Source organism: Haliotis cracherodii, unplaced genomic scaffold, assembly GCF_022045235.1.
Source record: "Haliotis cracherodii isolate W230 unplaced genomic scaffold, xgHalCrac1.p SCAF_22, whole genome shotgun sequence".
Classification (NCBI taxonomy): domain Eukaryota; kingdom Metazoa; phylum Mollusca; class Gastropoda; order Lepetellida; family Haliotidae; genus Haliotis; species Haliotis cracherodii.
Window position 1 is genome coordinate 4,137,418 of NW_027266278.1, and position 15,990 is coordinate 4,153,407.

The following is a 15,990-nucleotide window of genomic DNA, read 5'->3' on the forward strand; positions in this document are numbered from 1 at the left end:
GAGAACTGCTTTACTGTACATATTGTGTTATGGTCATGGCGCCAGTAGGAGTTTGTGATCCATTATAGTGTGCATTTACTTCCCTTTACATGAGAACTGCTTTACTGTGCATATTGTGTTATGGTCATGGCGCCAGTAGGAGTTTGTGATCAATTATAGTGTGCATTTACTTCCCTTTACATGAGAACTGCTTTACTGTGCATATTGTGTTATGGTCATGGCGCCAGTAGGAGTTTATGATCCATTATAGTGTGCATTTACTTCCCTTTACATGAGAACTGCTTTACTGTGCATATTGTGTTATGGTCATGGAGCCAATAGGAGTTTGTGATCCATTATAGTGTGCATTTACTTCCTTTTACATGAGAACTGCTTTACTGTACATATTGTGTTATGGTCATGGCGCCAGTAGGAGTTTGTGATCCATTATAGTGTGCATTTACTTCCCTTTACATGAGAACTGCTTTACTGTACATATTGTGTTATGGTCATGGCGCCAATAGGAGTTTGTGATCCATTATAGTGTGCATTTACTTCCCTTTACATGAGAACTGCTTTACTGTACATATTGTGTTATGGTCATGGCGCCAGTAGGAGTTTGTGATCCATTATAGTGTGCATTTACTTCCCTTTACATGAGAACTGCTTACTGTGCATCTGGTGTGATGGTCATGGCGGCAATAGGAGTTTGTGTGCTTATTTTGTTGTTTGTAAATTAGTCAATGAAAACATGAAATTTGCGATAAACATCACTAGACATGATGATTTGAAAAATTCCATTGTTTTTGTGTACTGTCAATCTCATTAAAATCAGATCTAAGTTCTTGCTGCTGCAAAACAAAGATCTGAGGACATCCCATTACGGTCACGTCAGAACGAATTTTCGCGAACTTTGACTGTCCACTGAAATGACTAACAAGAAGTGGGCATCAGCCAATTAGAAAGCAGCTTTTTCGAGCTTTACGGCACTCGTTTCAACCTAGCGACTTCCATTTGAGACTATAAAAATATGTTGACATAGTTCTCGATTAAAATTTTGAAAACTGAACAAACGAACATTCTGGAATGTCTATTATGTAGTTGAGATTGTATGGCAGTTCTTCCATCGTACTGTGCCACGCCTCCTCCGTTCAAATGTTTATCCCACGGAAGTGAGTTATAGCCGATAATTATGATGTAATCAGTCATTCGGAATACCCCATGTTAACGTTTTCAAGGTTGCATGATTAGAAAAAAACATTCTGACTGTCACTTTCACACATGATCTGGTAAGCGACACTTTGATTTGTCAGATGAAAGGTCGTTCTGACATGACCCGTAATGGGATGTCCCAGATCATTGTTTAGCAATAGCGAGAACTAAGATCTGATTTTAATGGGATCGGTGTACTGTATGCCGGACAATGTTTCATACACAGAGGTTAAGATTACAAGTGTATTTGTCTCGTACCTCGTAAAATATGCCAGAAATAGCTATCAGCTGTTCACACATTTGCATAACTATATTTTTAAAAGCCATTGCCTGTGAACCAATTCATTTTTTTTTAGTCTTACACAATTCCTTTATCTGACACTCAGAATTTACCAATCAATCCTCATATTTACCTTCACAGAGGAAGTGGCAGCTTATGAAGCCAGGAAGAAGGAGTTAGAGGAGAAGAAAGAAACAATGTGAGTACTTCTCCTGAACATGACACCAACCTGTCCTGCAGTGATGTCTGTTGGTGAACATTGGTGAACATTGATATTCAACTTAACACCTCTATATATTTACTTCCGAAATGGGTACAATGTGTGAAGCCCATTTCTTGTGTCCCCCGCCGTGATATTGCTCGAATATTTCTAAAAGCGGCTTAAAACCATACTCACTCACTCACTCACTCACTCACTCACTCACTCACTCGACAGTTTGATGCACGAGACACCATGTCGTGTCCCAAATATGAGTTCATCTGACGTCACATTATTTGCCGATAATTTCGTAATGTTTCAGAGATCCCAAGTCAATAGTCCGGCCACGTATCTCACTGTCTGCATGTCTAGAAGCGTTCTCAGCAGTGGAAGTCATAGACGATTTCTACAGCTCTGCCTTGAAGGCAAAAACTCAAGCTCACAAGTAAGTGTTGGGAAGAAAATTACGAGCGAATATTATACACATAACAAGCAAGTTCATTGCTGAGCCTAGGGTTTAAATTTTCCTTTGAGAAAAAGTGGTTTGTTGCAAATATGCAGTTGAAGTTAAAGCATTGCAAAATTGTGAAAAATAAGAAACAAATCGCATCTTGATTTAATTGAAATTAATTGAATAATTACTTGAGAATCAAGAAGAATCAACTGAATACGTAAATTGGCCTGAAATTATCTGCCAGAGTGTCGAGAGGCAGATAGACAAAAAAATTCATGCAGCCTGACAGAAAAGTTACCAGCCATGGTAAGGAGCGCAAGCAGTTACTGTATTCGACGTAATAAGCGCTCTCAATATTAAAAATAGGGGGCTCTTATTAGAATATTATTTTGGTGAAAAAAAACAGAGTTGAAAGATAAATTTCGTGGTTTATGCTGAAAGCCTGAAGTGTTTATATACAACAGATACATTTTTCCAGAATTTAATTGCCCATTATCATACGAGTGCGTATTATATATGCGAATAAATAAGTCTTGTGTACATTGATCAATCGCAGGGGTTGAAAAATACAATTGCCCGACGCCCATGCCAAGTAAGGTTTAGATGTCGGGCGTGTAATATACGTTTTTTAGCATGCCCGTGGACAAGTAGATCACACAAAATGAACTGGGTCAAGTTTCACGCGAATGTAATCATGTGATCATGTTACGGTATTTGATTGGCTAATATTTTGATAGTGTCCCAGACTGACAATGTAATTTGCATACAGCTATGCCACTCAAGTTGTTGTAGATATACCTCTATGACATGTAATGTCCACAGGGGGCATGGGTGGCCCAGTCGTCTAAGGCGCTATGATTGGCTGTGCAGAGTTGTGTCCCTGCCAGAAACAGATGATTGTGGGTTCGAATCCCGGTTCGCCCAGATTATGTTTCTAGGTTTGTCAGCACCATACCCGTGCTCGTGGGTTTCACCGAAGTGGTAAACGTCTGAGACCTGCATCACTTCGGGCTTTCCTCCCACATTAAGCTGACACGCCGTGATATAATTGGAATACTGTTAAAAGCGGCGTTAAACCCAACTCACTCACTCACTCACTGTAATGTCCACAACAACAGATTTCACTATTAGGCGAAATGAAATAATAGTCATGGTTCTCAGGCACTGCCCGAAGTCTTGTGTACATTGATCAATCGCAGGGGTTGAAAAATACAATTGCCCGACGCCCATGCCAAGTAAGGTTTAGATGTCGGGCGTGTAATATACGTTTTTTAGCATGCCCGTGGACAAGTAGATCACACAAAATGAACTGGGTCAAGTTTCACGCGAATGTAATCATGTGATCATGTTACGGTATTTGATTGGCTAATATTTTGATAGTGTCCCAGACTGACAATGTAATTTGCATACAGCTATGCCAGTCAACCAATGGGATTAATACATTTCGATGTCAGGCAGGTCGACAACGAGAACCAGGCTTGTGTCATTGTTAAATCGTAGTAACACTTCCATATATGGTACATGTTTCTTGGAAATGGAATTTCTTGGAAATTTTAATGCGAGGTTGAAACATTTTCCGACTTTAGATGCTTCATTAGGCCTAGCTTTGATGAAATATAATTTTGTCGAACTACAACAAACGGGACTTTTAACGAGTGAACGAATGGCATTTATTTAATATGTGTTTCTTTTCGTTGTCAACTAAAGTTCAATCGAGGCGATAACCTGACCGTGGTTGCTGTAAATAACGGCGAGTTGTGCGATCTATCGACCCCTTTACGCACGATTTCGGCAAAATTGATCTAAACTGTTTTGAATGAAATTTTAAATAAAATTAATAAAATATGCTACAAACATATGTCAAGGTACAAAAGTGTTTTTTTTAATAACCAGATAGTAATAATAGGATTTTATTGCGGAATTTGTTGATTGGTATTTCCGGTGTTGCGTGCAGGTGGTAATGTTTTTGCGATGGGGAAATGACATCGTGTCAGTGACTTGAGTTTACTAAAAGTGTATAAGTTTTGGGAACCATGTGTTACCGCACACAATAACCGAGTCAGTGCTATATTGAAGAGTGCTATAGCGAGGGATCACTGTAAGTAAATCTGTTGTTTCAAATAAGTAAGCTAGTAAAGGACAGAGTAGTCTCCCTTTGCCTCATTAGCACCCAGAGGGGTATCTGCAATAACAATTTATATTGCCAGTACCGCACATGGCCGATCATGTCTCAGCGGTCTATTTTAAGTTTCTTTGGCGGTGGGGACGAACTTAAAAGGAAGGCAGAGGGAAATTCCGAAAGTTGTATATCGGCAAAGAATAAGAAGTATGACAAATGTAAACGAAAACGAACATTCATCGCTTGGTGGAAAGACCAGTTTCCTTGGGTTGCGTATGATGACACAGCGAAAGTCATGAAGTGCACCATTTGTTCCAAGTACCCAAACATACACGCTTGCAATCGTAAGAGAACGTTTATTGATGGATGTTCAAATGTCAGAATTTTATTCTCAGTTCTGCAGCAGTAACATTTTACTGAATTTATTAGCTTGATTTTGGGCTAGTACATTTTAAAATAGGGCAAGTGAGAATGTTGGTCAAACTTGCCCTTGGTCAAGTAACATTTTTAATAATTTTTCAACCCCTGAATCGGAAGGGGTGTTAATTGGGATTGTTCACTAGCCAACATATTAGCAAATGTCGCCGTGGGCGCTTATTAGAGTGGGGCGCTTATTACGTTGACCACGGTATTTCGGACACTGCATGGAAGGACACTGCAGCAGCATGGAGGAAACAGTTGGTTTATGTGTCCTTTTTAATCTATATGGAACCAGCCCTTCATGTAGTAGTATCTAGCTGCACATATCTGCGACATGGCTGATGCATCTCTTAACGGTATCCACTCGTTCAGACAAAATTAGGTTGTAATCATCTGTTTGTTTGTTTCAGAACAACTCGGTTACGGACATTCCCAGATTATTTATTTGTACAGATGAAGAAATTTACCATAGGCGAAGATTGGGTCCCTAAAAAGCTAGGTAAGACATTGTACTGTTGAAAACAACTTTGACGTTTCAGTGATCCAAGAGGATCCAGGCCAGATTAAAAAGAGCTTATTAGCCAAGTGTGTTTCCTTATCGTAAACGTCATATCTAAGGAATACATATTTTACATTCTTAGTATATGGTGCAGTAACACATAAGGGTAATAATCTCTGTATCATATAATGTTCTTTATGAAAATAATGGATCCTTGCTGTAGAAACAATGGGTGAAATCAGTTGAGTGGACTGCCCTCTTGATGATATAGTGCGAGCGGGGTAGCCTAGTGGTTAAAGCGTATCAAGCGTATCACACCGAAGACCCAGGTTCCATTCCCCACATCGGTACATTTGCCTATCCTAGTAGTGTGGGTATCTTGCTGTCTCACAGTAGGGGCAGTCAGGTAGCCTGGTGGTTAAAGCGTTCGCTTGTCATGCCGAAGACAGGGGTACAATGTATGAAGTCCATTTCAAGTGCCCCTCACCCAGTATTGCTGGAATATTGCTTAATAAATGCGTAAAACAATATTCACTCCTATAGTGCCAGATGACTAGCAGCCATGTTAGTTGCTGTGTTTCAGCAACACATTCAGAAACCCCTATCTCAGCATATTGGGAATGTCAGATTATATGATTTAAGTGATCACATAGCTGACTGGAGTGAAAAAACGGTTAAGCTGTAAAAGATAAATCTTGAATGACTTAAAAGTTCCACTCTTTGCCTCTGTCTCCACAGATGTGTCTTTGGGTATGCCAGATGACCTTGACATTTCTGCCTTGAGGGGTGAAGGTCTCAGGGCAGGAGAAGAAGAGTTACCTCAGGAACAAGCACCACAACCAGGTAAACTTTAAAAAAAATTTATATACTGAGGGAAACAAATATGGGAACTCATGAAGATACAAGTGCTCCTTTAATGTTTTCCAGGTTCTGTTCCCAAGCTATGGATGTCACTGTGGGTAAAAATCTGGGAAGAAATAAAGGGACACTGCAATGACATGGTGTTCCCTTATTTTTTCCATCAGTGTATATTTATTTTAGAATAAAATGCTCATTGCATATGTACATACTGTTCCTGTCAACAGATGTGGTGTATTTCGTCCAGCAAGGAGAGAAGGAAACATGTGAACATGGCAATTGTCTGAAAATACATTGGACAATAAATGACGCATGCTGGGTATCTTTCAATTCCACATAACCAAGCTATTTGTGAAAATTAGAAAAACAGCATGAAATCTGTTTGGCCTCTTCAAGACAATTATGTTACCAATAACTATCTCATTTATACAACCCGGGAAGATGCCGGGTGGCATAGGTCTTCAGCAACCTTGCTTGTCATAAGAGGCGTCTAACGAGAGTTGGTTGAAGCATGTCATCGATCCCAATTGCGTGGATCGATGCTCATGATATCAATTACTGGATTGTCTGGTCCGATTATTTACAGACCACTGTCATATAGCTGGAATATTGCTGAGTGTGGCATTCATCAACAAACCAACCAACTCATTTATTCTTTCCTCCATCAATCAATATATTCGTCTGTCTACATGTCAGTCCCTCCTTCCTTCCAGCAATAGAGATAGATGAAGCCACTGTCGGCCAGCTGATGGAGATGGGCTTTGACCCCAACGGGTGTCGGAAGGCGGTGTATAACACCAAGAACACGGGGGTGGAGGCAGCCATGAACTGGGTGATGGAACACATGGGGGACGCAGGTAGGTCATTGCTGGGTGCCAGAACAGTCAGACCGGACTAGTAGTAAGTATAGTCGGACAAGGCTAGTATCCGGGACATAGTCAGACCGGGCTAGTTGCCAGAACATACAGTCAGACCGGACAAGTTGCCAGAACATAGTCAGACCGGGCTAGTTGCCAGAACATACAGTCAGACCGGACTAGTAATAAGTATAGTCGGACAAGCCTAGTATCCAGGACATAGTCAGACCGGACTAGTTGCCAGAACATAGTCAGACAGGGCTAGTAGTAAGTATAGTCGGACAAGGCTAGTATCTAGGACATAGTCAGACCGGACTAGTTGCCAGAACATAGTCAGACCGGGCTAGTAGTGAGTATAGTCGGACAAGGCTAGTATCTAGGACATAGTCAGACCGGGCTAGTTGCCAGAACATACAGTCAGACCGGGCTAGTTGCCAGAACATACAGTCAGACTGGACTAGTTGACAAGACACACGGTCAGACAGGGCCAGTTGCCAGAACATAGTCAGACCGGACTAGTTGCCAGAACATAGTCAGACCGGGCTAGTTGCCAGAACATACAGTCAGACCGGACAAGTTGCCAGAACATAGTCAGACCTGACTAGTTGCCAGAACATAGTCAGACCGGGCTAGTTGCCAGAACATACAGTCAGACCGGACTAGTTGCCAGAACATAGTCAGACTGGGCTAGTTGCCAGAACATACAGTCAGACCGGACTAGTTGCCAGAACAAAGTCAGACCGGACTAGTTGCCAGAGCATAGTCAGACCGGACTAGTTGCCAGAACGGACTAGTTGCCAGAACATAGTCAGACCGGACTAGTTGCCAGAACATAGTCAGACCAGACCAGTTGCCAGAACATAGTCAGACCGCGCTAGTTGCCAGAACATAGTCAGACCGGACTAGTTGCCAGAACATAGTCAGACCGCGCTAGTAGTAAGTATAGTCGGACAAGGCTTGTATCTAGGACATAGTCAGACAGGGCTAGTTGACGAGACACACGGTCAGACAGGGCAAGTTGCCAGAACAGTCAGACCGCGCTAGTAGTAAGCATAGTCGGACAAGGCTAGTATCCGGAACATAGTCAGACCGGGCTAGTTGCCAGAACATACAGTCAGACCGGACTAGTTGCCAGAACATACAGTCAGACCGGCCTAGTTGCCAGAACATACAGTCAGACCGGACTAGTTGCCAGAGCATAGTCAGACCGGACTAGTTGCCAGAACATAGTCAGACCGGACTAGTTGCCAGAACATAGTCAGACCGGACTAGTTGCCAGAACATAGTCAGACCGGACTAGTTGCCAGAGCATAGTCAGACCGGACTAGTTGCCAGAACATAGTCAGACCGGACTAGTTGCCAGAACATAGTCAGACCGGACTAGTTGCCGGAACATAGTCAGACCGGACTAGTTGCCAGAACATAGTCAGACCGGGCTAGTTGCCAGAACAGTCAGACCGGGCTAGTTGCCAGAACATAGTCAGACCGGGCTAGTTGCCAGAACATAGTCAGACCGGGCTTGTTGCCAGAACAGTCAGACCGGGCTAGTTGCCAGAACAGTCAGACCGGGCTAGTTGCCAGAACATAGTCAGACCGGGCTTGTTGCCAGAACAGTCAGACCGGGCTAGTAGTAAGTATAGTCGGACAAAGCTAGTATCCAGGACATCGTAGTCAGACCGGGCTAGTTGCCAAGACACATGGTCAGACCGGGCTAGTTGCCAAGACACACGGTCAGACAGGGCTAGTTGCCAAGACACATGGTCAGACAGGGCTAGTTGCCAAGACACAAGGTCAGACAGGGCTAGTTGCCAGAACAGTCAGACCGGGCTAGTAGTAAGTATAGTCGGACATGTTCCTCAACAAAGACTATTGTTCCTTTGTTCCAGACTTTGCAGCACCTCTTGTGTTGCCAAACTCGCCGGCGGCGGGAGGCGGACAGTTCACCCCGAACGAGGAGTCGCTGGTCATGATCATGTCGATGGGCTTCACCAGGGACCAGGCAGTCAAGGCTCTCAAGGCCACGGTAGGTGAACGTGTATGACTTTAACCGTGTGCAATAGGGTAACTCGGGTCAGGTGGGTCCTGAGTAGGACCTTGGCTCCCTTGTAGCGCTGGAACAGGGTAACTCTGGTACTCGGGTCGGGTGGGTCCTGAGTAGGACCTAGGCTCCCTTGTAGCGCTGGAACAGGGTAACTTTGGTACTCGGGTTGGGTGGGTACTGAGTAGGACCTTGGCTCCCTTGTAGCGCTGGAACAGGGTAACTCTGGTACTCGGGTCGGGTGGGTCCTGAGTAGGATCCGAGGACCCACAGGACTACCGGACCCGTGGTACTCACATGATATATTGTTTAATGTCAATAACCGTAAAACGCCATAGTTACACTACAGGTCCAAAATGTTCGCATTTCTTTCAGACTGTGCACGTATTACTTCTGACTCATTTTTTTTCAATTTGTTAATGCATGTCATGGTATCCAAATTGAGTAGATCGATACTCATGATGTCACTCACTGGATTGTCTGGTCCAGACTTGATTATTTACAGACCGCCGTCATATAGCTGGAATATAGCTGAGTGCGGCGTTAAACAACAAACCAACCAACTGGTCTGCCCTAATGTACGGACCACATGTATCAAAGATAAGTTGTGCAGAGCACAACATTAATTGTCAGTCCCAGGGGATTCTTACCTCTACCAAACCTTAAGTTTCCAATTCCGAAACAAAACACTGCCTGTAGTTCTTTTCCATTTTGATTTATATTAATTTACTGCATGAAGTCATTGAAAATCTATCTTCTTAAACATCCAGGAGTCCAAGTCCTTCGTTGTGTCCACACATGCATGTTTGGATCCAGTAGTGTTATCTGTCTTCTTCAGAACAACAATGTAGAGAGAGCAGCTGACTGGATATTTAGCCACGCTGATGAGCTGGATCAGCCAATGGAAACAGATCAGGCCCAGGCCGCTGCCCCGGCAACACCCAAGTTCCGTGATGGGTCAGGAAGTAAGTGTCTAGTGTTAAGTGTAGATTCCTATTTTGAAATTGTATGTTAACCCAGAAATCTGTACAAGAACAAATGGTATACAATCAACAACTGTATTACACAATTAACTAGGTTTACAAATCAATACAAATTACTGCATAGCAATTACAATGGCTTTTGCAATAGAGTGGAAGTACAATATCCAATGGCAGTATCAAATACAAAATATGATGGCAGGGGTGATAGCAAAAAGTTCAGTGATAATAATATTCACCTATCCACATTGGTCAAGCTTTCGAGATAGGCCTAGGCTGGGACTCCATGGTGAAAAGTGATCTTCACATGAAATCTGGTCTTGATGTAATGTCTGATGAAATGTGAGATGACAGGCACGTGCCCGTTCCACTTGCATAGTCTAACTAGCTTCCAGCACTTTCCACTCAGTGCTAGACCAGTCCAGTGTCACTAGAACAGCACAGAATTGTCCACATGTTTCTATAACGCTTGACATCCATCCATGCTATTCTGGAACTTTACAGATAATTCGAGCATCTAAATATAATATCTGCCTCACCACTGCTTACATATAATATCTGGCTCACCACTGCTTACATGAAATAGTACTACATTCCTGACAACTAATCATTGTCCAAATACAATGCAATGAACTTCTACTGAATCTCAACAGAACCAGTATAATACAGTTAGAATCGTTGATGAACAATTAATTAAACTGCCGTATAACACTCTATAGTTAATGTTGTCTGACACTTCCCCTTGTTGGGGTACGATGCCATGACAGATAAACTTTATTAATATGAAACAATCCAGGTGGTCCTTTACTTCTTTTGAGTAGTATATAATCAGTCTTGACACAGTATTGCCTCATGCTTGCTTTAAGGCTGTGGAAACATCTGGTTTAAATTTGATCTCCAAATGGGGAAAGTGCCAACGTACTCCAGCCTTGTGGATCATTGCTCATTGTATCAATAGACCGCCTCCGTGGTCTAGAGGTAGAGCGTCCGCCCGGAGAGCGGAAGGTCCGGGTTTGATCCCCGGCCGCGTCATACCTAAAGACGTTTAAAGGTGGTACTTGTTGTTACCCTGTCTGGCGCTCGGCATATAGGGGCTAAAACAAGGACTGGTTGGCTCAGAGTCAGTATACTGTGTCTGAGTGGGGTATTCATGTTAAACTGCGGCATGGTATCTCAGTGGGCTAGCACTATAAATCGGCATCAGTCCGGACTAGTACAAGCAGCCACACACACACACACATACGTGCATGCACATCGCTTTATAAGTGCAATAATCTTGGATGCGACGGTAAAAACCCATTTCACCTCACCCATTGTATCAATATCTGGTTTGTCTTGTCCAGACTCAAGCAGTTACAGGCATCTGTCCTGTTACCAGATAGTTGCTGAGTGCAGTGTTAAATGACACACAAACCTAATCATTCCTGATCTGTTATTTTTCACAGAATATCAACTTGTGGCTTTCATCAGTCACATGGGCACATCTACCAACGTGGGCCACTACGTCTGTCACATTCTCAAGGATGGGAAGTGGGTGATCTATAACGACGAGAAGGTGGCACAGTCGGAAAATCCCCCTAAAGACCTTGCCTATCTGTACCTGTACCGGAGATGCTGAATACCCCAGGCAGTACTACACGATAAATCCTTACTACCCAACGCTTGAGAAATGTCAAGCCTAAATAATCCCAGCACCTGCAGTATGTTACCAAGTCAGCAACATGTCGTATATTCTGTGGGCTCTTTATAACATTCTTAGACTGGTCAGTCATTCGGTGAGAATGCTATAACCCTTTTTCACTACACCTCACAGGTAAACGGCTGACGATGTTGGGGTGAGAACATTTCAGGATAAATCTGTGTTGAGGTCAAACTCGTTCAGTGGTTTATCAGCACCATAGCCATGGGAATATTTGACCTTCTTCACTCATGGGTTCAGATCACAGATTCGCTCACATTATGATCCTTGGTTGGAATCTGGACGTGATGATCCCGAATTCAGACCGATTGTCGCCTTTGGTTTGTCGGCGCCAGACATGTGCTTGTTGCATTCTCCAATGTTATAAATGTCTAACACAGGCATTACTTTGGGCTTTCAACATTAAGGTGACGTGCTATGATATAACTTAGATGCTTTTCATTGTGGCATTAAGCTCACTCCTACTACTTGATAAGATAGATGTCCCCTGTGAAGATGTGAGTTAGAACTGGTCTTCAGCAACCAATGTTTGTTGTAAGAGGCAAACTTACAGGATCAGGTGGTCAGACCGCTGACTTACTTGATATATGTCTTTGTATGCCACTTGTCTAGATCAATGCTCTTTGTGGCAATCACTGGAATGTCTCGTCCGGACTTGATTATTTAGAGGCCGCCGTCATATAGCATGCATATTGCTGAGTGCGGCGTTAAACAACAAACAATCAACATAGATGTAGGTCATTCACATTTTAAGTCGATCTGAATGATTGATCTTTAAAAAAGTAGTGTAGTTCAACGAGTAGACTTCTTTGTTATCACGGGGAACTCCTCTACCCGGTTGAATGATAGACAAGGTCAGTCACTGAGCTGGAGTAAGCAGTGTTGTAGGAAGCTGTGTACTATTTATATTTGTATGCAGCTTATGTGCTATAAACTTGAGTCATCTTTCTGAAGCAAGGGCGTTAAATGACTAAAAGTCCAGTTTCCACCCTTGCTGAACTAGACTGGAATCTCCAGGCTTGATCTTAGCCCCATGAGTGGCCATTATGAGTCGTGTCCCTTCTATGTCCCCTATATTGACCAATCAGATTCCACCTCTCATTTCACCTGCATTTTCTTCAAACAAAATGGCGGCACCCAGTCAAGAAATGGGTCTTACCCTGCAAAATGCATCAAATCACTTGGGCACCTTGATTAAAAATGTGATAAGATTTGTAAAATGTCTGTCAACGTCCAGTTGATGGTACACAGGTTTTGCAAATCCTTCTGTCCAAAATCTGCACATTTAATCCATGTTGTTTACAAACCGGATGTCTAGTTCGTCAACAAGTTTGATCAGACTATGCACAGACTCGTTAGACCAGCCTAAATGTAATTCCAGCCTAGTTCGGCATGGGTGGAAACTGGACTGGAAAGTCAGATAACGCCCTTGCCTCAGGAAGATGACTTTAGCATACAGGGGAGTTGTATCTAATGAACATCACAAGAGAACCATCTTCCTTAGTGAACCAATAGTAAGATGCAGCTGAAGCTACTGTGACTCAACACTCTTGCCAGGACAGTCGACCAACCTCCCAACACTGTCGCCAGTATCTGTTCCATGGACGATTCTCACGGTCCACTTGCGAAGACCGTGGCAGATCTATGTTAAAGATTCTAGCCCTTGTTTGTGCAACGGTACCCTAAACATACTTAGTGACAACAATTATTAGTTTTATTTTTTCACCAATTCGGCAAAACTGTTGCTATGAAGTGTGCAGGTTGTCAGTGAAGTACAACGGTGATAGCTTAAATGTAACATTCTGTGACTGGTGTGGCAAACTGTGATGGATGTAACATGCATTGAAACTGTATTGCTGGGGTGGCTGGCAGTGCTACTTGGTGTCAGTGCTAGACTCCTTGTGTGCCTTGTTGTGACCGGTATGCAAAGCCTAGGGCATCTTTCCCAGGCAAGCGTTTCCACCAGTCTATATCACATCTAGTCGCATCTTCCCAGGCAAGCGTTTCCACCAGCCTATATCACATCTAGTTGCATCTTCCCAGACCAGCGTTTACACCAGCCTATATCACATCTAGTTGCATCTTCCCAGGCAAGCGTTTCCACCAGCCTATATCACATTTAGTTGCATCTTCCCAGGCAAGCGTTTCCACCAGCCTATTTCACATCTAGTTGCATCTTCCCAGACAAGCGTTTCCACCAGCCTATATCACATCTAGTTGCATCTTCCCAGGCAAGCGTTTCCACCAGCCTATATCACATCTAGTTGCATCTTCCCAGAAAAGCGTTTCAACCAGCCGATATCACATCTAGTTGCATCTTCCCAGACAAGTGTTTCCACCAGCCTATATCACATCTAGTTGCATTTTCCCAGGCAAGCGTTTCCACCAGCTTAATTCACATCTAGTTGCATCTTCCCAGGCAAGCGTTTCCACCAGCATATATCACATCTAGATGCATCTTCCCAAACAAGTGTTTCCACCAGCCTATATCACATCTAGTTGCATCTTCCCAGGCAAGCGTTTCCACCAGCCTATATCACATCTAGTTGCATCTTCCCAGGCAAGCGTTTCCACCAGCCTATATCACATCTAGTTGCATCTTCCCAGACAAGCGTTTCCACCAGCCTATATCACATCTAGTTGCATCTTCCCAGGCAAGCATTTCCACCAGCCTATATCACATCTAGTTGCATCTTCCCAGACAAGCGTTTCCACCAGCCTATATCACATCTAGTTGCATCTTCCCAGGCAAGCGTTTCCACCAGCCTATATCATATCTAGTCGCATCTTCCCAGGCAAGCGTTTCCACCAGCCTATATCACATCTAGTTGCATCTTCCCAGACAAGCGTTTCCACCAGGCTATATCACATCTAGTTGCATCGTCACCAGGCACTTGTGGACATACTTGCTCGGGAAGATGTACCTGGCGGTGTAAGCAACAAGTTTCTTACCATGAGAAGCTTCCACAACAATAAGAAATTAGTAATTGTGTAATTATAATTATTCAGGGAGATTGTTTTTGATCTTCAGAATCCCAGAGAATAGCTGCAGGACTAAGCATTGTTCAGTCAATCTGAACTACTTGCTGTCACATTGCTGGTGCATATAGAGAATCTCACCCGAGTGTCTTTTGATATCAAGTATATCAACACGAGTTGATAAAAGTGGTAAAACTCCAAGGCTTGTAACGAGAGAGATTTTATTTATCATCCAACATCATTCTTCGAACTTTTCAGTTTGTAGACAGTAATAAGCAGTGTCTTAAGTGTAAAAAGTACTGCTAACAGCTTCAGTAGCAGAGCAATAAGTGATGTCATATGATATGGTAACCAATGATGTCACAACGGTCTGCAAAGCATTGTGATGCAATTTCATTGCAGCGATATCTACAATGTAGGAGCCAGTTTTGGATGATAAATGGTAATAACCACTTACAGCTCTATTCACTGATCTTCTTTTTTCAAAGTGGGTCACAGTTAGAGTAGAGGTGATAGTAGTGATGTTGCTTAGATTGAAGCAGTCTTGGCAGTAATCTTTATTGTAAGGTCATGAATAAGTTACCTTGCCCAAAGGGGCTGTTGGGTAGCCTAGTGGTTTAAGAGTTCGCTTGTCACGTCATGGACCCTGGTTCGATTCCCTACATGGTCACTGGATCAATGTGCACTCAACTATCATTCTCAACTCCCTGGGGAGTATGCAACCCATGCTGCCTGTTAAGCACTAGAAGGTTAACAACCACATTGCCATCACATACTACCAGGTACCCATTCACTGCTATGAGCTATGATGACAAACACACTAAGTACTGTAACACAGTTTTGTACAAGGATTGTTCATCCAAAGTCTTAACTTGCCTGTTTGAGCAAGAAAGCATTTTACTCGACACCTTCTGCCTGTTTGGTAATGGATGTGGATGAGCTCCTTTCTTTGTCACAGTATTACTATCTAAGTTTTTCAGACCCCAATTTTGCTATAAAAAAAAAAGAACTAGATTTTTGGGGGTTCTTTCCACATAGCAACTTAAAACAACTTCTTTCAGTGGCATTTAGAAGTTGGAGTGATGAAGTAAGACGAGTTCTATGGATGAACAACTTCTTTATTACAATTAGTGCGACGTTTCGGTGTAGATCCTAACACCTTTATCAAGCAACATATTGCTTGATAAAGGTGTTAGGATCTACACCGGAACGTCGCACTAATTGTAATAAAGAAGTTGTTCATCCATAGAACTCGTCTTACTTCAACTTAAAACAAATGTGTTTGTTATTAAATGTAAATTTACCAAAGGTGATGAAATTGTGATGTTTGTAGAAAAGTGGCCCCAAGGTATGTCACTGATGAGGTGGCAACAAGCCATTATGAAACTTCTATTCTTGATGTTTGAGTTGCTTTCTT

General features: G+C 42.8%; 1 protein-coding gene across 1 annotated transcript in view; it reads left to right on the plus strand.

The window, feature by feature from the left end:
• The window catches only part of LOC139471193 (ubiquitin carboxyl-terminal hydrolase 5-like), a 35,673-nt gene extending 19,969 nt beyond the window's left edge, over positions 1–15,704 (plus strand). Inside the window, exons 13-20 of the mRNA XM_071253479.1 lie at positions 1,613–1,670; positions 1,993–2,115; positions 5,074–5,162; positions 5,901–6,005; positions 6,734–6,877; positions 8,764–8,900; positions 9,754–9,880; positions 11,341–15,704. Of these exons, the coding sequence (XP_071109580.1) occupies positions 1,613–1,670; positions 1,993–2,115; positions 5,074–5,162; positions 5,901–6,005; positions 6,734–6,877; positions 8,764–8,900; positions 9,754–9,880; positions 11,341–11,513 (956 nt within the window). The 3' untranslated portion in view covers positions 11,514–15,704. The remainder of the gene's footprint in view (positions 1–1,612; positions 1,671–1,992; positions 2,116–5,073; positions 5,163–5,900; positions 6,006–6,733; positions 6,878–8,763; positions 8,901–9,753; positions 9,881–11,340) is intronic.
• The last annotated feature ends 286 nt before the right edge of the window (positions 15,705–15,990 follow it).